Source organism: Garra rufa, chromosome 20 (genome assembly GCF_049309525.1).
Source record: "Garra rufa chromosome 20, GarRuf1.0, whole genome shotgun sequence".
Lineage (NCBI taxonomy): Eukaryota > Metazoa > Chordata > Actinopteri > Cypriniformes > Cyprinidae > Garra > Garra rufa.
Window position 1 is genome coordinate 23,708,921 of NC_133380.1, and position 23,346 is coordinate 23,732,266.

Below are 23,346 nucleotides of genomic sequence, written 5' to 3' on the forward strand. Positions count from 1 at the left end.
TTGATTTGGTTCATTCACAGTTGTTTTCCGGAATCTGTGCGTGCTTTACACACAACCTAAAGACGTGACGTTTGGATGTGAGATGTAATGCGACGCATACGTTTCACTAAACTGAAACTAACCTGAACAAACTGTGCTTCAGCGCTGATAGTGAGGAGCTGATAGCCCGATCGCCGCTTCATTCCACTTTGCACGTATTTTTTCGTTGTGAAGAGTCGCATGATAACGTGCATCATCACTACAACACTGCCTTTATGGTTCTGGCTTTTGTTCACACAGCGCTCGTTCCCTTAATTTTCCAGAATCAGTGCGCATTGTGAAAGGGGCTTTACTAAAGCAACAGTTATGTAGCTTACTGCATTTGGTGTTTGAAAAAGAAAAAACATTAATGATCGTTCTGAAATATCCTGTTGAGTATCAGCAAGCTAGGCTCTCTCTATGGCTCTGGGTTCGGCTACAACGATACATGACCGTAGTTACCTGTGATTGGCCTGGCTGTGCGTCACTCAGAAAATAACAGGCCAATCAGAAGAGAGGCTCATGAATATTAATTAGATGGGCCAAAATCGACCCGTTTTTGACGGAGCTCCTATAAAAGGAACTGTAAAAATATATTGAGATGGATTTTGGCACTTACACCGCAAATATATATTCTTAAGGACATCAACAACTAAAATAAACCTCCAGAAATGTGTACAATATGGGACCTTTAATACTGTAGGTCAGCAGTTCAAGGCCCCTCAAAGATGGCATTCGAAGGGCCCCATGATATTTGTGGTACTAATGCTGACAACTAGGATTATCTATTTAAGGTCATTTAAACATTTTCATTACCAGACAAAATTTTTTGAACAGTAAGATTTATAATGTTTTTTTTTTTTAAGAAGTCACTTCTGCTCACCAAGCCTGCATTTTTGATCCAAAGTGCAGCAAAAACAGTAAAAGTTTGAATTATTTTTACTATTTCAAATAACTGTTTATCTGAATATATTTTAAAATGTAATTTATTCCTGTGAAATTTTCAGTATCATTACTTTAGTCTTCAGTGTCACATGATCCTTTAGAAGACATTCTAATATGCTGATTTGCTGTTCAAGAAACAATTTTATTATTATTATCATCATTATAGTTTTTAATGATTAATATCATAAAAAAAAAAAAACAGTACATTTTCAGGATTCTTTGACAAATAAAAAGATCCAAATATCAACATTTATCTGAAATAAAAAGCTTGGAGTCAGTATAACTTTTTAAATGATAGAAATTAATAATTTTATTTGCTTTAAATTGATCAAAAGTAACGATAAGTGATGATGGGAACTTTCTGAAAACCTGAAAAAAATTATACTCAGCTGTTATCAACATAATAATAATAATAATAATATATGTTTTTTTGAGCAGCAAATCAGAATGTTAGAATGATTTCTGGAGGATTGTGTGACTGAAGTAATGGTGCTAAAAATTTAGCTTTAAAATCATAGAAATAAATTACATTTTAAAATATGTTTAAATAGAAAACAGTTATTTTAAATGGTAAAAATATTTCAAAATTTTACTATTTTTGCTTTGGATCAAATAAATGCAGGCTTGGTGAGCAGAAGAGACTTCTTTAAAAAAACATAAAAAAATCTTACTGTTCAAAAACTTTTGACTGGTAGTGTATATAAATTATATTTATAATAATATATTACTGAATAGTCTTCAGTGTTTACATTTTTTCCCAATGAATTTACATTATTTTAGTCACATCATCTTTTTTGGCTTATAATGTATACCTGATAAGCAGTTTAAAGCTTGATTATTATTAATCCATGTTTCCCAAGACTGGGGGAATCATAGTCCACATATAAAGATGACAGTTTTTCATGAAACAAATTAAAATAATAAATCTGATATAAGCTTAAATCTTGATTTTGAGTTGTTTTAGCTTTTTTTAAAGCATAACTTTTAGTCAAGTGGGCCCCAGCTCCCTGGTTGAGAATCACTGCTGTAAATTATTATAAATTATTACATTTTTGTCCAATAGAAACTCTAGTGTTACCTTGGGTGAAGGAGGTCTGTTCTCATCATCTGAGCAAGATGGTGAGCGAGCTTTGCGCCGTCTGCGTGTGGGACGGGGGGTTTCTGGAGGGGAAGGGGAGGGCGTGGGGGGCTGTGACTTCTTCTCCGAATATTCAGAGTCATCCATCAGCTCGTCTTGCAGTTCAGAGCCTGTGTCTTCACTCAGAGAGTCATCCTCATCTAAGTCTTCTTCATCACCACTGCCCTGTGAGACCAAACAGTGACATTAGTAGATCCAGTTTAATGCTCCTTCCAATTTAACTTACATGTATTTTAGATTAACGGCCAAGATGTTCATGACATTAGAACATCTGAATTCTGCTCATGCGCTGAATCTAAATGGCAATGACATTTAGTCTGTGTGCAAATGTTTCATCAGATTGTGCATTTCACATTCTAATGGCCACATTAAAACAGATGGGGGAAGATGGTTCTTGTTGAGCAGTTACTCTGAACATATTTGATTTGTATTCAGTGTGGTCTATACATCTGAAAATCTGGGTTCAAGAGTCTAATTAAACCTAGAGATAAACTAAAAGCAAAACATGAAACAAAACTGTTTAAGAATCTGGACTACTTTTATAAAATCATGTTATTTATTTTTTATCTTTAAAATTTATCTTGTTACTTAAATTGTTATGCTAATAATTGGAAGCATTTGTATTGTATTATTAGTATTTTTCACTAGAGGTCTCAGACTTTTGCAGCTCAATGGAACTCTTGTTACCTGAGGGGAACCTGCCGGAGTGTTGTCGACTGAAGCAGATGAACGTCTCTTTTTGTGGACGAAGAGCTGCTTCCTCCTCTTCCTCCTTCTGCCTCGTCTTTTCACACCTCCCTCTAAGTTGGAGTGTCCACCAGGGGGTCGGCCCACACGCCTGCTCTTCTTCTTCCCATAGTAATATGCTATGAAACAGATACTGTTAGTTTTACAGAGCCATCTAAACAGCAAGTAACGGAGAACATATTAGTTATGTACACTGCTGTTCAAAAGTTTGGGGTCAGTAAAATTTTTAATGTTTTTTTATTATATATATATATATATATATATATATATATATATATATATATACATACAGTAGTCAACATTTGAAGTGGATCAAAAAAAGTTAATTAAAGTTGTCCTAAGACAAGAACAGCTGTTGTTTTTGTTTTTAGGACACCCTTGAAGAAAGGTTTTGATCCACTTCAAATGTTGACTACTGTATATATATATATATATATATATATATATTAAAATCTAATTTATTTCTGTAATGAATGCTGAAATTTCAGCATCATTACTCCAGTCTTCAGTGTCACATGATCCTTCAGTTCTCCCTGTTAGAAACAATTGTGCTGCTTAATATTTTTTTGGAACCCGTGATACTTTATTTCAGGATTCTTTAATGAATAAAAAATTAAAAAGACAGAATTTATTTAAAATTGTATTTTTTATCAAACAATATACACTACCGTTCAAAAGTTTGGGGTCAGTAAATTTTACTCTTTCTTTTTTGAAAGAAATTAATACTTTTATTCACCAAGGATGTGTTAAATTGTTAGAAAGTGATCATAAAGACTTACATTGTTAGAAAAGATTTATATTTTAAATAAATGCTGTTCTTTTTAACTTTTTACAGGTCCAAAAAAAAAAAAAAAAAAAAAATTGGCGGCACAACTGTTGCCAACATCGATTATTCAAACAATAAATCAGCATATTAGAATGATTTCTGAAGGATCATGTGACACTAAAGACTGGAGTAATGGCTGCTAAAAATTCAGCTTTGTATCACAGGCATAAATTACATTTTGAAGTATATTAATATAGAAACTTTTATGTTATATTGTAATAACATTTCGCAATATTACTATTTTTTTTCTGTATTTTTGATCAATTAAATGCAGCCTTGATGAGCAAAAGAAAGTTCTTTAAAAACATTATAAGTCTTAGTAATGCCAGAAAGAAATTATATTTGGCATAAATACAATGAAGCATATTTTCAGGATTTTTTTTTTGTTCATACAAAATTAAGCAAAAAAAAAAAAAAAAAATGACAAAAAAAGCTAAAAACAAAACCACAAAATGTTTATATAATGATAATATATATGCATTGCTGCCTTAAATTAATGCTGTAAATGTTTTTAAATAAAAACTAAATATTAAATTACAACAATCATTTTACTGCAATACAGCAAAAACAAAATCTACACAGAATTGTAGAAAATAATGGGTATTACTAGACAATCAATAGAGAAAAGCAGCTCACTGTATTTGGTTTTGGTGAGCACAGAGCAGTTCTCTGAGCAGCGATCCAGAACCATTTTTGGGCCGAAAAGGTTGGGACAGCACTCCAGCTTAATGCAGGTTTTCCGACAGAAATCAGCCACCTGGTCTGCAGTGCGAACAATCTCTACTGTCGCTCTGTAGCTCTTCCCTTTGTACCTGTGAAGCACAAAGTCTGGTCAGAAAACCAAAACCAAACTAAACATTTAAATTAAACATTTCCTGATAATTTACACCCCCCATATCATCCAAGATGTTCATGTCTTTCTTTCTTCAGTTGAAAATAAATTAAAGTTTCTGAGGAAAACATTCCAGGATTTTTCTCAATATAGCGGACTTCAATAGGGATCAAAGGGTTGAAGGTCCAAATAACAGTTTCAATGCAGCTTCAAAGGGCAATACACAATCCCAGCTGAGGAATAAGACTCTTATCTGATTAAACGTTTGGCCATTTTCTAAAAAAAAAAAAAAAAAAAATGTATATATTCTTTTTTTTAACCACAAATGCTTACCTTGCACTAGCTCTGCGTTGTGCGTCTACGACTTCACGCATTACGTAATCACATTGGAAAGGTCACGCATGTTTAGTTCTTCGTCTTTGTACTCCGGTTCAAAAAAGTAGGGTAGAGCGAAAAACTTCAAAATCGTGACAGATTGTTGTTTGTTGCGTTTGACTTTCTTTGCACATTCGCTTTGTAAACTCTGTAATCGCCACTTCCACATGACCTTTCCAATGTGACTAGCTAATGCGTGAAAGTCAAGCTTTGTGTTAGAGACTGTGCTGGTTCGACGAGCCTGGAGACGTTCTCAAATGATAAGTACTTTTAATAGTGAACTTCAAAAGGGGAAACAGGAGAATGCCACACACATTTCACTTTCAATGACCGACAAAGACAAAACTCAAAAGACAGACTTATAAAGCCAAACTAATCAGGAAAACACAGGTGATACAGATAATGAGCAAACGAGGACTAATCACAGGACTAAACCAAATCATTACAAACAGACGGGGGAAGACAGAGGGAGAAACCAAATAACAAACAGTGCAAAACAAAGGCAAAAGACAAGATACATAAGGCTACATATGACATTACGTCCCCCTCCCGGTAGGCGCGTCTCGCGCCGTGATGGAAACACCGGGGAGGGTGGGCGGGCGCCCTGGAGGCCGTTACGTGGCAGGACCTTGCTGGGTTGGGAAGGCCTCCAGGGCGGAACAGGAATCCATGGCGGATCAGGCGGCCACGGCCGGACAGGCAGTTCGAGGAGCCATGGTAGATCAGGTGGCCACGGCCGGACAGGCAGTTCAGGTGGCCATGGCGGACCAGGAGGCCACGGCCAGACAGGCAGTTCAGGTGGCCAGGGCGGATCAGGCGGCCACGGCCAGACAGACAGTTCACAATGCCATGGCGGTTCAGGGGGCCATGACTGGATAGACAGTTCATAGTGCCATGGCGGGTCGGGAGGCCATGGCCGGATCAGGAGTTCGTATGGCCGTGGTGGGTCAGGAGGCCATGGCCGGGTCAGGAGTTCATATGACCATAGTGGGTCAGGAGGCCATGGCCGGGTCAGGAGTTCGTATGGCCATAGTGGGTCAGGAGGCCATGGCCAGGTCAGGAGTTCGTATGGCCATAACTGGGCAGCCCCCGTGGCCTTGGCCTTAGCCCTTGGCCAGGCCACGTGGACTAGGGGTATGTAGCCCCCCCCCAAAATTTTCTTGGGGAGATTCAGCAGTTCATAGGGGGGGTACTCTGGACGGCTGGACGGAACCAGCTGAGACTCTGGAAGACTAGACGGGACCAGCGAAGGCTCTGGACGGCTGGACGGGGCCAGCGAAGGCTCTGGACGGCTGGACGGGACCAGCGAAGGCTCTGGACGGCTGGACGAGACCAGCGAAGGCTCTGGACGGCTGGACGGGACCAGCGAAGGCTCTGGACGGCTGGACGAGATCAGCGAGGGCTCTGGACGGCTGGACGGGACCAGCGAAGGCTCTGGACGGCTGGACGGGGCCAGCGAAGGCTCTGGACGGCTGGACGGGGCCAGCGAAGGCTCTGGACGGCTGGACTGGGCCAGCGAAGACTCTGGACGGCTGGACGGGGCCAGCGAACGCACTGGACGGCTCTCTGGAGGAGCGGGCTCTGGACGGCGCTCTTGAGGAGCGGGCTTTGGACGGCGCTCTTGAGGAGCGGGCTCTGGACGGCGCTCTTGAGGAGCGGGCTCTGGACGGCTGGACGACCCCAGCGGAGATTCAGGAGGGCTGGGCGTCTCCAGCGGAGACACTGAAGGAGCTAGCTCTGGGCGAGCGGTCACTGGAGGGCGCTCTGGCGGCGCGGTCACTGGAGAGCTGGGCGGAACCAGCGGGGTTTCAGGAGAGAGGATTGGGGCCGTGAACTCCATAGGCAGAGGCAAATCCATTATGTCTATAACGTCCTCTTTGGCCGGGCACTCCGAAGTATCGACCATCTTGGCCGGGAGATCGGGAGCTGCGGTCATTTGGGCCGGGAAATCAGGGGTTGTGGCCATATCGGCCAGGGAATCAGGAATTATGGCCATCTCGACCGGGAAATAAGGAATTATGGCCTCTTCGGACTGGAAATCAGGAATCTTGGCCCTCTCGGCCAGGAAATCAGGAGCTGAGGCCTCTTCGAACGGAAACTCAGGAATTTTGGCCACCTCGGCCGGGAAATCAGGAATTATGGTCATCTTGGCCAGGAAATCAGGAACTACGGCCCTCTCGGCCGGGAAATCAGGAAATGTGGCCTCCTTGGCCGGGAAATCAGGATCAAAGGCCATCTTGGCCGGGATTTCAGGAACAGAGTTCATCTCGCATGCAGACTTGGGTTTTGTCGCCGTCCTGCGTGCGGATTTGCGTGTTGCAGCCCTTTTGGTTTTAGGTGCTGGCGTGGCGGCGGCCATCTTTGGTGTTGACGCTGTCGTGGTGGCGGCCATCTTGCGTGCAGACACCGGTGTGGTGGTAGCCAGCGGTATTGGGCTGAGGAAGACTATGGAGCTTCGGAGGATCTCAGGATGTTCAGGGTGAGGCAGGCGGTCTGAACCGTTGAACCGGTATGCGGAGGTTCTTGGCGTTGGGTGAGCTGGTGCGATGTGATGTGTTTCTGAGGGGGTTGGACGTTGTTTAGAACTGTCATGCTCTATTTGTTCTATCTCAAAATTGGAGCAGTTTAAATAGAGAATGATATTGACTAATTCGACAAACGGAACATCATAACCAGAGATATCACAACGAATGGATTCTTCGTCCAACCCCAACAGAAACACAAAGCCGAAAGCGGCGTCGGACCAGCTCACCTGATGGTAAAGCTCAATGAAATCCTCTACATACCGCTCCAACTCCCAACCGCTCTGCCTCAAGCTCCACAGCCGTTCCTCAGCGCTACTGTTTGTCGGTCATTCTGTTAGAGACTGTGCTGGTTCGACGAGCCTGGAGACGTTCTCAAATGATAAGTACTTTTAATAGTGAACTTCAAAAGGGGAAACAGGAGAATGCCACACACATTTCACTTTCAATGACCGACAAAGACAAAACTCAAAAGACAGACTTATAAAGCCAAACTAATCAGGAAAACACAGGTGATACAGATAATGAGCAAACGAGGACTAATCACAGGACTAAACCAAATCATTACAAACAGACGGGGGAAGACAGAGGGAGAAACCAAATAACAAACAGTGCAAAACAAAGGCAAAAGACAAGATACATAAGGCTACATATGACACTTTGTGGGTCAAAATTATATAAATTTGTATTTTTTTTTTTAGAAAATGCCCAATCATAAGCCCTTTAATAAACCAAAGTCCACTATATGGAGAAAAATCCTGGAATTTTTTCCTCAAAAACCTTATTTCTTTTTGACTGTGAGTAAATTATCAGGACATTTTAATTCTAATCCTTTAAATTCTAAATTATAATAAAAAAAACAGATAAAAAGCATTTGCATAACTTTCATTAGGGTGACCATATGTCCTCTTTTACCCGGACATGTCCTCCTTTTTGGCTATAAAATTATGTCCGGGGGAATTTTGTAAAATACCATAAAATGTCCGGGTTTTTTTACCTCATTTCACTGACCGTCATTAATTCAACACTTTAAATGCAGCCACTGCCCACCGGCATTATTCTGAGGTACCTGTCTGATGACGCGAAAGACCCAGTGGTCAAAACAAAACAAACGAGGAGCTGCGCTGCAAGAGCTGTGTGTCACTAACATGTAGTGATGGGTCGTTCTTGAACGATTCGTTCAATTTGAACGAATCTTTAATGTGACTCGGGAAGAACGAGTCATCTCGGGGAGTGATTCGTTCAGTCGCTCATACGCAATTGCGCAACTATGAACGAACGACTCAAACCCGAAGACTCGAGAAATGAACTAATCAATTCTGTTTCCGGCTCAGGCAGCATAGGTAAAGCGTATGGGGCTGTCACGTGATGAACGAACGACTCGAACCCGAAGACTCGAGAAATTAACTAATCAATTCTGTTTCCGGCTCAGGCAGCATAGGTAAAGCGTATGGGGTTGTCACGTGATGAACGAACGACTCGAACCCGAAGACTCAAGAAATGAACTAATCAATTCTGTTTCCGGCTCAGGCAGCATAGGTAAAGCGTATGGGGTTGTCACGTGATGAACGAACGACTCGAACCCGAAGACTCGAGAAATGAACTAATCAATTCTGTTTCCGGCTCAGGCAGCATAGGTAAAGCGTATGGGGTTGTCACGTGATGAACGAACGACTCGAACCCGAAGACTCAAGAAATGAACTAATCAATTCTGTTTCCGGCTCAGGCAGCATAGGTAAAGCGTATGGGGTTGTCACGTGATGAACGAACGACTCGAACCCGAAGACTCAAGAAATGAACTAATCAATTCTGTTTCCGGCTCAGGCAGCATAGGTAAAGCGTATGGGGTTGTCACGTGATGAACGAACGACTCGAACCCGAAGACTCGAGAAATGAACTAATCAATTCTGTTTCCGGCTCAGGCAGCATAGGTAAAGCGTATGGGGTTGTCACGTGATAAACGAACGACTCGAACCCGAAGACTCAAGAAATGAACTAATCAATTCTGTTTCCGGCTCAGGCAGCATAGGTAAAGCGTATGGGGTTGTCACGTGATGAACGAACGACTCGAACCCGAAGACTCGAGAAATGAACTAATCAATTCTGTTTCCGGCTCAGGCAGCATAGGTAAAGCGTATGGGGTTGTCACGTGATGAACGAACGACTCGAACCCGAAGACTCGAGAAATGAACTAATCAATTCTGTTTCCGGCTCAGGCAGCATAGGTAAAGCGTATGGGGTTGTCACGTGATGAACGAACGACTCGAACCCGAAGACTCGAGAAATGAACTAATCAATTCTGTTTCCGGCTCAGGCAGCATAGGTTAAGCGTATGGGGCTGTCACGTGATGAACGAACGACTCAAACCCGAAGACTCGAGAAATTAACTAATCAATTCTGTTTTCGGCTCAGTCCATTTTAAGCCTCAATTTCAACCAAATGCGTAGTTAATGCGTGGGTGGGGGGGGTGCATCCTGGGGAGGGTGTCCTCTTTTTGGATTCTCAGAATATGGTCACCCTACTTTCATACTTTAACAAACCTGTTTGGTTAGCTTTTTACAGGTACCTCTGTAAAAGTAATTTTTTCCTTCACTTTGCAGAAAAGAAATATCTAGGGCACAATATACTCACTTGGCTTTAAGTGTCTCTCCATGACCCTGCCAGCGGCCCTCTTGGTCCAGCTGCAGCTCTCTCAGCACTCGACTGGGCTTATAGGCAGAATTTATCAGCAGCGTCAGCACCTGCACAGACCACAGGTCAATAGGTCAGCATTACAAACTCAAAGCTAAGTCTTAACAAAATAGAACAGTTATTCTGTAAAAATCACCATTGCACATAATTGAAAAATACTATTAATTAAGACTTAAAATACTATTACTAACATTTACTCATTGTATTTTGTTATCAGAATGAACAATTTAAAAACTACTGCAAATAAGCAGACTTTTACAGCTAACCTCCTTTAACACCAGGACACAGTTCCCAGGTCCAACACACTGCGGCAGCTCTGCGATACGGCCCTTATTGAGGTAGGGCCCTGAGAAGCAGCGATGGTTAAAAAAGATCTTAGGGCAACAGTATTTCCCATTCGCCTGGCCTGCTGGTGGCACACAAACAAGATTAAAATAGTACCACGTTAGAGTCCATTGAGCTTTTACGACTGTGTAAAATGGCTGACAAGGAAGACCATGCAGGTGTACAAGCACTCACCCATCTCAGCCTGACTGCTGTTAATATGTTGTTTGGTTGTATCAGGTGAGGAGTCTTTGGATGGTACCCGCCTGTGATGAAAGAGATAAATGAATGTTTTTCTATAATTAAAACTACTTGAATTTAATTCAAACACTTTTGTGTCTTACTTACTGTTTCTCTGGCTGAACAACTGCAACCTTTCTTTGTTTCTCCACTGCAAAGAACAGATAAAATATGAATCTGAGTCTTTAACAAGCCAGTATGAAACACAACATCATTTTAAAAGATCATTTATGTGTACAGCATCTTTGCATCATAATTTTTTTGCAGTAAAACTGACCTCTGGGCTTGCAGGGGTGCTGAAGAGGATAGCCATTGGTTTCACACCAGCTCACTGGAAAAACATCCATGGAGTCAGTGTGAACTATGATCTCTGGGACGGATTGCTTCAGACCTGAACAAAGAGCAAGAGAGAGAGATGAATAAGACTCTAACCATCTGACCTTTGGTGATGTCTATAAAGGGTTAAGCCCAGTTTTATATTAGTCCATTAGTGGCTATTTTTAAATCAGGGAGTCTGCTTTGTTAGTTTCCTCTGAAGCCAAGCAGACACTGCATAATTATTTTTGGTCATTCAGAGCTGCCATAGTGCATACAAAAGGAGTGTTGATGTCACACCTTCCAAACGAATCCACATGTGTTGTCCTTTGACCTTGGTGACAGTTGCTACGTGAATGTTTTCAGGGCAGAGTGGGTTGACGGCCTCCAGCATCATGGATTCTTTAATGCACTGATCAGAAGGGTCCTACAAGGAAATCCAAAAAGTCAATGTCAGAAAGTCACATCAGCTACGAAAAAACATTGATAACCGAACCTAGCAAAAAAGTATTCGATTTAAAATGCATTTATTTTATACGAAGTCTATTAACATATTTACTGACATACCGCTTACATAGACTTACTGAAATCAAAATTTTAATTAAACTTTATTTGGAGTACTACTGGTGCACAATGCACATTTCTTAATATTAAGTCTAAAATATGTTTTAATGTCAATGATGAGGAGTGTATGATCTTGAAATAATATTGGTCTTTAAATGGAAAAAATGTAAAGTGTACCTAAAGTATACTTACAATAGTTTCAATTTAGCACAAATAAATATACTTAAGTACATCTTTAGTTGGACTTCAGCACAATTAAAGTGCATTAAGTACAAAATTATTTGTTCCAGTTTTGCAGACTTTAAATATACCAGTTTAGTATACTAAAAGTACAACTGCAGGGTATTTTTATTAAGTACACAATATGTAAATGTATTTGTAGTATACTTAGTATGAAATAAATGTATTATAAAACTTTTCAAAAATGTATAACATCACATTAACATTAACCATAAAAGAAATTACTTTGTGTAACTTTTAATGCAACAACTGCATTTGTAATGTGTTTAAAGGATTAGTTCACTCCTGAATTAAAATTTCCTGATAATTTACTCACCCCCATGTCATCGAAGATGTTCATGTCTTTTTTTCTTCAGTCGAAAAGAAATTAAGGTTTTTGAGGAAAACATTCTAGGAATTTTTTCCATATAGTGGACTTCAATAAGTTGAATAAATAAAGGTCATATCTAGCAAAACAATCTGTCAATTAAAAATAATAATAATAATAATAATTTTATATACTTTAACCCCAAATGCTCATCTTGCTCTAGCTCTGTGACTTTACACATTATGTTATCAAATTGGAAAGGTTACGCATTGTTAGTTTGTCATCTGTGTACTTCGGTGTGCCATCTCATTTTCTCCTACAGTACATAATTATGTAATGTGTGAAGCCCAGCTAGTGCAAGACGAGCATTTGTGGTTAAAAAGTATAGGCTCTAGCTTGTATAGTATAGTATACTATAGTATTTTTTTTAAATAACAGATCATTTCGCTACATAAGACCCTTATTTCTTGGGATTGTGTAGAGCCCTTTGAAGCTGCAATAAAACTGCAATTTGGACCTTCAACTCGTTGAACCATTTTAAAATCCACTACATGGAGAAAAATTCTAGAATGTTTTTTCTCAAAAACCTTAATTTCTTTTTGACTCAAGAAAGACATGAACATCTTGAATGACACAGTGGTGAGTAAATTATCAGGACATTTTAATTTTGGAGTGAACTTAAATGTAAATGTATTTGTGTCATGCCACTGTAGATATAAATATGCAGAAAGAGAAACTCACTGGAGGAAAGCATTGCTGAGGGGCTGCTTCAGCTTCACATTGCTTTAGATAGTCTGCCCAGTCAAAGTCCTGACCTTGGAACCCTACACACACAAACACAAACACACACACACACAGAGGTCAACACGTGCAACAACCTGAGAAACCGTCAACTGCGTGACCAGCGCCCTAATATACATATAGATTACAAAACAACTTAAACGCTAGATGAAACAAGATTTTAACTTTGAAGTAAATCACAAACAGCCCCAATGGCAATCCAGATGATGAACTAATCAATATGTTGATTGGCAATTAGCAGCATGTGAGGCGTAAACAAAATCTGACAATAAACACTTTGAAATGTGAGTGCTTAAAGGTCCAAAGACGTCAAATAATGTCTCCCAGACTAAGACCGCAGTGTATCAACACAAATTGGTGTCAGGAAAACACCTGGAAACCAGATCAAAACAAAATGATGAATCATATTTATGGATTCCTCATCCATATGGGTTTATGTTTGGTAAAGTCCAAAAGCCTCAAGCCTCAGTGTATGTTTCCAGCTGTTAAAATGGGGAAGAATCCATAATGACATGGCCAGCCGTCCCACACCAGCCATTAGGTCTAATGACTGCTCTGCCGGGCAGTATAACTGCCAGTGAATGAAGCCATTTTTCAGGACAGGAGCATCCTAGAGTAAAAACACTGCTCGCTCATGTGTTCGCATTACCACAAAACCAATGTTTCATGAACAGCAGGATGAAGTGAAATGCTTGGTGGCATATCCGAGAAGAATGATGCAATTTTTCCATAAAGACAGTTCAGGACTTGTAAGACAGCATTCCAAGAAATGAAGCTGTTCTGAAAGGAAAGGGTGGACCTCTTTTCTATTAGGTCCTTATTATTAATAAATAGCATTTGTGTCATTTCACTTTCTTACTGTATATGAAGATTAAAAGCAGCCTGTATTAGGGCTGTGCAATTAACTGCAATCGCAAAAAAAATCGCGATTTAAGCACATGCGATTTCTAAACCGCATAAGGCTGTGATTTTATCTATCCCCCCCAACGGCACCCCCCGCCCCCCTTGAACGTCAAGTTCATTTTATTTTCGATATAGCGCCAGATCACAATAGAAGTCATTTAAGGTTATCTTTCCTATAGAACAGGTCTACACATTGTTCTCTTATTAAACAAACTAAACTGCCTGATGTTATTTATCTTATTTACACGAAGGCATGTAATTTCTGTCTCTACATGGTCGCGCGTTTACAATGACTCCTCCGCGAAAACACGGACTGGATCGCGGACTCCATTCATAAAAACCTAATTTACTATAGCGCGGAATGCCACGGAATTCGTCGATTTTTGGATCAATAAATCAAAAGTTGGTCTGTCACTTAATTCAAATCGCGATATGGACTAGTGTCTGTGAAAACTGAAATGCAAAAAGACGGTTTTAATATGAATCCTGCATGTTCCGTTTGCCTCTGTATGTATGAATGGCGGAGACGCGTTTTATTTTTCTACTACATGCATACTGAAGCACACGTGACGCTCCCGCTAATTTTTGGCATTTGCATCTCACATGAACAGATAAACTCAATCTCCAAAGCTGCTGCGAGTTTCACTTTTACCATTTCATTTGAGAAAACTAGCATCATATTATACTGTACACACAGAAACTTCATGGCAACCTGTCAAAATAAAAGTATGGTTTAACGTGAAACAGAACAATATTAGTCTTGTATTACTTTTGTACAGTATAATGTAGGTGTTTATATATTCCTATTTAAATAATTTACATAGAACAATATATATGATAAAAAAAATTAATATTTCAACAAGATTAACCACTTAATTATTATTTAAACATTTCAAACTGAACATAATTTTTCTTCCATGTATTGATTTTACAAGTAAACCTCTGTTTGTCTGCCAAAAATTAAAAGGGTTTATTTTTCATTTGATTAAAAATAAATAAATGTTTATGCTTTTTGATTATCAGAAAAATTAAAAGACAAGAATTTCTAAAAAAAAAAAAAAAAAAAAAAAAAAAAAAAGGCAAAAGATTGTAGAGCCCTCAAAATGTTAAAATAGAGAGTTTTGGACTTATTTTTACACTGAAATGAATGTTTTCGTTATTACACAAAGTAGGTTAAAGTACCGGGAAAAAAAGTAACATGGCTAATTTATTTTATGTTGTCTGTTTTAAAGACAATTTTACTACAGTTTTGTTTATTAAACTTAATACTATGTTATTTCATTGTGAAATGTTTTGTTATGCACTTCTTGTGCATCACTGAATACATTTAGAATGTATGTATGTAGCTTGTTTGAAAAAGCAAAAAAAAAAAAAAAATTCGCAAATAAAATCGCAATCGCAATATTCGTTCAAAAAAAATCGCAATATGATTATTTTGTCCATATTGGACAGCCCTAGCCTGTATCTACCGACCTGGGGGAGGGCTGAGCTTGACTCCGTTCTTCAGACTCCACTGCGTAGGAAAGATTCCAGGACTGTCTCTGTGACACAGGAACAAGCGTCTGCCTCCCTCTTTCTGTGCTTCGTCTCTCATATCATCCATTTGCACCAAAAAAAAATGGTCATTAAACACCTGTCAAACACAAACAAATAGGTAAATGAATAGAGCATATACGTCCTAAACTAGTTCCTGTTCATCCGGAGCTCAGTTATCTGGAATACACCCATGTTTATTAAAAACACCCGTCCTTCACTGTGAAATGCCTGACCTTCATGTGTGGATAAAAACTGAGAGGACTAATTCTTTTGACTCTTCTGAAGGCCTGCTTCAGCCAACATGATTAACAACAAGCATACTAACTGAAAATTGGAAGACATTTATGGTAAAGCTATTTTAAAACCCCAAATTAGCACTAAGACAACAGGGCCAAACTTCAAGAGTTTAGTGTGTTAAAACACATTGTAGGGGTGATTAGAAATTATGGGTGAGAAATATTATGATTAGTATAGGGGAGGTAGGGTCCATCATGTTACCTTTGCCACAGTGGCCGGACTAATTGTGAAAGGAGCTGCTGGGTCCACAGCTTCCAGCTTCATCCCTTCAGTAAAGGAGTGTGGATTGATGGCTGATCTGTCCTGAATACAGAAACAAGTGTAGAGTCCATCAATATGACAAAAAGTAAGTAGAAACAAACAGAAAAAGCTATTTCTAGCCTTTCATCCATACTATTATTATAACAATCATACCTTGATATGTTGGCTATGTTTGGAATGTAATATTAGCATACTAACTCAATACTACACCGTATGTACTGTATACCTTCAGTATGATTTAGATTTTTAACATATTCAATTAACAAACAGGCATTAGCATTGTTAAACACATTCAACGTTTAGAGAAAAAAAATACTAAATACATAAATATATACAAGCAAAATGATAAATTAAACTGAAATTAAGATGGATTGATCTATATTTTCTAAGCAATTTATTGCGTTTTTCAGTTGCTTTAAAAACTTTCACATCCTTTTTAAATACCAGAAGATTTGGAGCAACTTTAAAATATTTAGATTTTTAAAAATAGTATGTGAAAAAAGATGCATACAACAATAAACAATAATCAAGCTAATTGCTAAATTGTTGTCACATTACTTTATTATGTTACATGCTTAAAGAGATAGTTCACCCAAAAAATGAAAATTACCTCATGATTTACTCATCCTCAAGCCATTCTAGATGTATATGACTCTCTTCTTTCACATGAATACAATCAGAGTTACATAAAAAGCTTTGGCAGTGAATAGCTGTTAAGATTTTGAAATCCAATAAAGTTCATCTATCCATCATAAAAAAACGCTCCAAACAGCTCCGGCAGGTTAATAAAGGCCTTTTGAAGCAAATCGATTTTGTTTGTGTAAGAAAAATATCTATATTTAAAGCCTAATAAACCGTAATCTCTAGTTTCCACTTACTGTCGTACATGCGTTCAGGCGAAGGCGTAGCATAAGCTCTGGTGAGAAGTGACGAACGTGCAAGTGTAGGAAAGACAGCAAAGCGTAACACTGGTCATGAATTACTACAAAACGAGGATTTGTAAAGAAAAATGTCAGAGGATTTCGATATAAACTAAGAGGAGACTGGTTTTCCTTTGCTGTAAACAAAACTTCTTGTGAGACTAGCATATTCTCACCGGAGTTTATGCTATGTCTACGTCCTACGACATCCGCTGGAATGCCACTCTCTTGGGAACTAGTGTTAATTTCGTCAGACGAGACGAGACGAAATATGTTCGTCAACGACCCTTTTTTTCATGACTAAGACGAGACGATGACAAGACTGCGCCACTGTCCAAAAACGCTGACTAAGACTAAATTAACATGCATTATTGTTGACGAAAAAAGACGAGACGAAAATGTTTTGCATAAAATAAAAACTAAGATAAAATCTCTCTTCATTTTCGTCTACAATCGTCTCTGCTTTTTCATCAGCTGTTATGGCTTTAAAATATTCAAACTGCTTGGCGCGCTGGCTGGCGCTGAGCCAGAGACGGACGAGCTCTGAGCTTGTCATATAATCACAACTATGCAGTGTTTTTAACCACATAACGCTTATTTAAGGTTTCAGACATTTAAATACACATAAGTACTAGTAAAAGGAGACATTTAGAGTTTGTAAAATACACACACAGGTCTATGGAAGCAGCAAATAACAATCTATTCAAATATAATTTGCCGATGTGTTTTATTCACATCACTTACATAGGCTTAGTAACTAAAAAGTTCACTCTATTCCTCTTCTAGTTCACCAGCCACTTACTTGCATGTATTTCGGGAGAAACGGATGAATGTATATGTGCTGTAAATACGGCTGACAGGACTCTCTGAACGGCAGCGCAAACAAACATGGCGGCGCCCATCTCACTTTACAGATTACGATCCAGATCATTTATATAGGGTTTTAAACGACGAAACATACTAATTCACACATATTTGTGAATCGGAATATTAGATCATGGCATGGTAAGCAAGTGTGTGAGTATTCTGGATAAAAAAGGAAAAACGAAATAAAAGCGATCTATCTGTCATACAGTGTTATTGTGTCTGTGTTGTGTCATGTGACAAGCTTGATGCGTCGCCATGGAAACAATAAGGGCGAACGTTCTAAAATAACGGTCGCTTAAAAAAAACTCACTCTCAGGGGTCCGCTAGAATATTTTAAACTCACCACTGAAAGGGTTAATCATTTGTGAATGTGTCTCCTAAATCAGAAATTGAAAACCAGACACGTTTAACATTTGCATTCAACAAAAATCATTCAACAAGTGTATTTTGTCAGGTAATTATGACATTTAACCAATGTTTGAGATATGTGAAACACTTTTTTTACTGAAATGTGTATCAGTAATAATCTCAGTAATAATGTGTTATTTAAAAAAAAGACTACAATTTTTTGACTAAACCTAGACTAAAATATATTGAGTTCTTTTTTGACTAAAACTAGACTAAAATTAAAAGACTTAGTCGACTAAAACTTGACTAAGATACCTTGAGTTTTCTTTTGACTAAAACTAGACTAAAATGACGAGACTTTTAGTCGACTAAAACTTGACTAACAAAAAAAGATATGTGAATGACTAAATATGACTAAAACTAACAAGGACATTTGGCACAAGACTAAGACTAAGACTAAATTAAAAATAGGTGACGAAATTAACACTATTGGGAACACACAAAGGACAGTTAGCAGAAGCTAGATTACATATAAAGTTTTAAATATGGATATTTTTCTTACACAAACACATCAATTCACTTCAGAAGGCCTTTATTAACCCCCAGAGCCATGTGGAGTAGTTTTTATGATGGATGGATACACTTTGTTTTGCTTCAAAATCTCAACACCCATTCACTGTCATTCTAAAGCTTGGAAGAGCAAGGACCTTTTTTTATAACACCTATTATATTCGTCTAAAAGAAGAAAGTCATATACACTGAGAATGGCTTTAGGGTGAGTTAATCATGGGGTAATTTTCATTTTTGGATGAACTATCGCTTTAATTCAGCAAGTAAAAAGCACATTCTGTGTAAGCAGCTCCCAAAAGATGCCTCCATCCAAGCTGACTTTCCAACCCACTCACTACAAGGACAATCACCCTGGAGTTAATCATCCTGCAATTAAGTGCTTTGCTCAAGGGCACAAAGGTCACAGTGGAGCTCCATAACTCTCCAGTTTATGGATTGCACCAACAGGGTTCAAACAAGCAACCTTAAGGTCAGAGTCAAGTTCTTCCAAACATGTGGTAGTTACTCAGTATTTACTGACCCTGTAAAACTCCTCATTGATGCTGGAGTCCTGTGTCTGAGAGGAGACGGTCTTCTTAACTTCCTCCCATTCAGCTTCAGTGCGCAGGGCGAGCAGAGCTACAAACAAATATACACACAAACACACAATCACCTCTCTGCTGACCACATCACGTGTTTATCTTCTAAAAGCTAGTGGACTCTGATCTAAGCCCATATAAACCCTTCCCCCATCCACCAATCCCTACTATTGATTAGCTCAACTGTAATATGTGGGTCTCCTAGGGTGAAAGTACTTTAGTAGCGCTTACGAGGACAATTCGGGCTCCCTACCTTTTTGTCCACGATCTAAACTTCCAGCATGAAACAGTTCAGTTGATTTGCACATTAATAGGTCAGGAAGAATCAACCGTGAATCCTGTTGGTCTGTTCATTCATCTACTCTGTAAGGAATCATCTAGCCACAGCAACATGCAGCAACAACAACCTTAAATATCCACATTTATTTCCAGTTTCTGCTTCTGTTTCCATGGTTTTAGCTGCACTGACCACTTACATACTTCAAAAGATAGCTAGTGCTTGGATGTAGTACTGCGTTAAGCACATAAACATGAAAACTGGCCATGCTAGTAACAAAATCATACACTGTGTAGAGCATTCTAATTTAAAAATTGTTACATACTATGCAACTAAGTTAAATTATGATGGGCTTTAAATTTGATTTCTGATAGTTTATAAATGATGACTGCTCACCCGCTGGAGGTCTAAGGGTGCAGCTGTGCTCCTGTGCCCAGCCTGGCAGATGAAGCAGAGGGTCCAGGTAGAAGACCCAGGTGATGGATTGGGTGTCAGGGAGCCCGTCTGTGCCAGCGTATCGAAGCCGCAAACGGCCCCCTACATTCTCCTCAATCACTGCAGACCAGACCACCCCAGCATCTTGACGGTCCACTAACTCAACATTTAGACCCAGACTTAACAGATCTATAGGATTACAGCCACGCTGAGCCTACAAACAAACAAGCAAAAGACGCACAAACACAGATCATTTATTATGTAATATCTTAGCAATAACTATGAAAATTTTATTGATGTGCTACAATCTTCTGTTTAAAGACCTCAGTTATAACAGTACATCATTCATTTAAATACTGTTTGAGGCTTCATGTTTAAAATTTAAATGGCCATAAATGTTCTACTCGTTTTTTAATTAATTGGATGCATTAAGAGCTAGGGGTGAAAACTTTTTGAATTTGAAGATCAGGGTAAACGGAACTTATTTTGTCTTCTGGGAAATATGTGAGTATCTTCTGTAGCTTCTGAAGGGCAGTAATTAAAGAAAAAAGTAGGATATTTAGGCAAAATAAGAAGAATGTACACATCTTCATTCTGTTCAAAAGTGTGCACCCCCGGCTCTTAATGCATGTTTTTTTTTTCTTCTGAAGCATCAGTGAGCATTTGAACCTTCTGTAATAGTTGAATATGAGTCCCTCAGTTGTCCTCAATGTGAAAAGATGGATCTCAAAATCATACAGTCATTGTTGGAAAGGGTTCAAATACACAAAAATGCTGAAAAACCAAAGAATTTGTGGGATCTGAAGGATTTTTCTGAAGAACAGCAAGCGATTAAACTGGACTCATGACTATCACAAGAATCAAGACAAGAGTACTGTGTATGTGAACTTTTGAACAGGGTCATTTTTATAAATTCAACTATTATTTTCACTTGTTGAGTAGAGTAAATGCCTTTTATTTAAAATATCTTATTCAGGTCAGTACTACATATAAAATAACATGCATTTTGCATGATCCCTCTTATTTTGGTAAAATAATTAACAGATTCTGCAAGGCTTATGTAACCCTTTGACCTGTATTATTCTAATGATTTTAATAGTCTCGCTTCCTCATCTTTGTATTTTGCTTTTTGATTTTACTGCAGTTTGGGTTGGTACAACATTTTAATGTTCATAAAATAAGTAACTTATACTTGCCAAGGCAGCATTTATTTGATCAAAAATACAGTAATGCTGTGAAAAATTTGTACAATTTAAAATAAATGTAAAATTTGTGTGATGTGATCGTTTTTTTTTTTTTTTTTTAAAGAACATTTATTAGAAACATCAAATGTCACGTGAAAGGAGGAAATGCCTCCATCGCAATATGACTGTGCGCGTTCTGTGTTTTCAAATCAGCGTGAATGAACAATATAATGGAGTTAATGGGCTAGTTTAAAACTAATTTAAAACACTGAGTAAACAACTCACACACTTAGATATAACCACTTTGTTACATCAAAATAAGACTTATAATAGCGTGAAAGTTCTGGGAAAAGTCATGGAAGCTTGGTGAAATTCAAAGCAAATCTCCGTGTGACAAATATTTACAGAGCTTTGATGACTGATGAGCCGAAAAATTAATAGTTTAAGTTAACTATTTAAAAGAATAGCTGAACATAAGTTCACAAATAAAATATATTGTTTAAATTGCCTTGAGTTATAACTTTGAAATAAATGCTTAAAAACACTAACTTGGGATGGGATTCATACTTGGCTTTAATAAACAGTATATAAATTACAACCGATCTCCGAATGCGAATGAATGGACTCCATAGGACGAAATATTAGGCTTATATGAGGCTCTTTTTACAACTAGAAGGTTAATATTGTTTTTCACTTGCGACAAAACAATGAATTAGCCGTGCATTTATATGGAAATATGCTTTAGGAGCTACAGATCTGGCCATTTAAAATGCGCGCGGGAAGTAAAGTGGTCTCGCGTGACGCCGGTGTATTCCAAAGGAACACGGAAAATACAATGACATAGGAAAGACATGATCAGTAGGGGGCAGTCATGTAACGCACTGGACTGGAGCAGGCTGAAAACATTGCTGCAAACTAAAAGGTACGGTAACCTGGAGGGGACACCTTCGGTTCACTTATGTTTGTCGTGGCCACACAAATGAATTCGTAGGAACGTCATATTACTTTTTGTCATTGCCACGAGATATTAATTCCTGGGAATGTCATATTATGTCGTGGCCACAAGATTATTTTGTCGAGGTAACGACATCCTAATGTTTAATGCATAAACAAACCTGCGTAACCATAACCCAGGATTATCAGAGATAGGTTTGTTAATATTTTTTATTTTGAGTTAAGAAATGATTATATTAATTGTTATAGAAATTAATGCAATATTAAGTTATATATTAACAATAGGCAATGCTGTATATGCGAATGTCTGTGCGCGATGTAGACAGCATTCAAAAGTTTATCAAGAATAAATATTAGATATAAGTACTTCAAATTAAATAGCCCTGCAAGAAACATTTTATGCATCCTAAAGTCTTATCCATTAATTGATCCTCTTTTTTCTGTAATAAATTTATTATTCGTTTATATTCAGTATGTCCCCCTTAATTTCGATCTCTTAACATTCCGAATCTAAATGACAAATGCTGGCATGCAATTAAAGATTTGATTATGCTATATGGCTGGGATTTTAAATATATATATATATATATATATATATTCATTTTTAGTCTAATTATAACCTTTATAGTGTTTCATTGTCGAGTGAATCATTCACGTTCCATTTGTAAATCGTATGGTCACACACGGGCATTAATACAATCATAAAGTCAAAACTTTATTGGCATAATTGTCGTTCACAATATTTGCTAAATATATGCCAAATAGCATATACAGAAAGTTATTTAGGTTAAGCGATTCAAAGTAGATAGCTCTAAATCACTTATTATTTATTATAATTATAGGTTATTATTATTTCAATACCTGGTTAGGGCTATTTATTTTTAACGCCTGACAATTATGCCAATAACGTTTTGACTTTTTGATTGTATTTATCCCCGTGTGTGACGATACATGAGTATGTTTTCATTTACAAATGAAACTACGTGATGATTCATTTCTCAGTAAAACAGTTTAGTATTTATATAGTCTAGTATATTAATTAGACGAAACAAAATAAAATATGTTCAATTCAACCTTTAAACTACATTCCAGTAAAAATCAGTCATATCATATGTCAAGCATTTACAGAATCATTTACATGAACGTTAAAGAGAGCCAAATTAAGGGGTGGAAACGCACGGAAATAAAAATATATACAAAAATAACAGGCTAATAAAAATAATATTAGTAATAGTAATACTAATGATAATGATAATAATATTAATACAAATACGAAAAAAGACTATTAGTTAATAGAAGGAATGTAGGCCTATTTTACTGTGTGACGATAA

General features: G+C 38.1%; 1 protein-coding gene across 1 annotated transcript in view; it reads right to left on the bottom strand.

Annotated features, from left to right (window-relative positions):
* The window catches only part of LOC141293398 (scm-like with four MBT domains protein 1), a 41,538-nt gene that overhangs the window by 2,971 nt on the left and 15,221 nt on the right, over nucleotides 1-23,346 (bottom strand). Inside the window, exons 6-19 of the mRNA XM_073825429.1 lie at nucleotides 19,839-20,091; nucleotides 19,108-19,205; nucleotides 15,823-15,924; nucleotides 15,262-15,421; nucleotides 12,826-12,908; nucleotides 11,274-11,400; nucleotides 10,936-11,049; nucleotides 10,767-10,809; nucleotides 10,614-10,684; nucleotides 10,361-10,503; nucleotides 10,035-10,144; nucleotides 4,311-4,486; nucleotides 2,789-2,967; nucleotides 2,042-2,266 (exon numbers count right to left, since the gene is read on the bottom strand). Of these exons, the coding sequence (XP_073681530.1) occupies nucleotides 2,042-2,266; nucleotides 2,789-2,967; nucleotides 4,311-4,486; nucleotides 10,035-10,144; nucleotides 10,361-10,503; nucleotides 10,614-10,684; nucleotides 10,767-10,809; nucleotides 10,936-11,049; nucleotides 11,274-11,400; nucleotides 12,826-12,908; nucleotides 15,262-15,421; nucleotides 15,823-15,924; nucleotides 19,108-19,205; nucleotides 19,839-20,091 (1,884 nt within the window). The remainder of the gene's footprint in view (nucleotides 1-2,041; nucleotides 2,267-2,788; nucleotides 2,968-4,310; nucleotides 4,487-10,034; nucleotides 10,145-10,360; nucleotides 10,504-10,613; nucleotides 10,685-10,766; nucleotides 10,810-10,935; nucleotides 11,050-11,273; nucleotides 11,401-12,825; nucleotides 12,909-15,261; nucleotides 15,422-15,822; nucleotides 15,925-19,107; nucleotides 19,206-19,838; nucleotides 20,092-23,346) is intronic.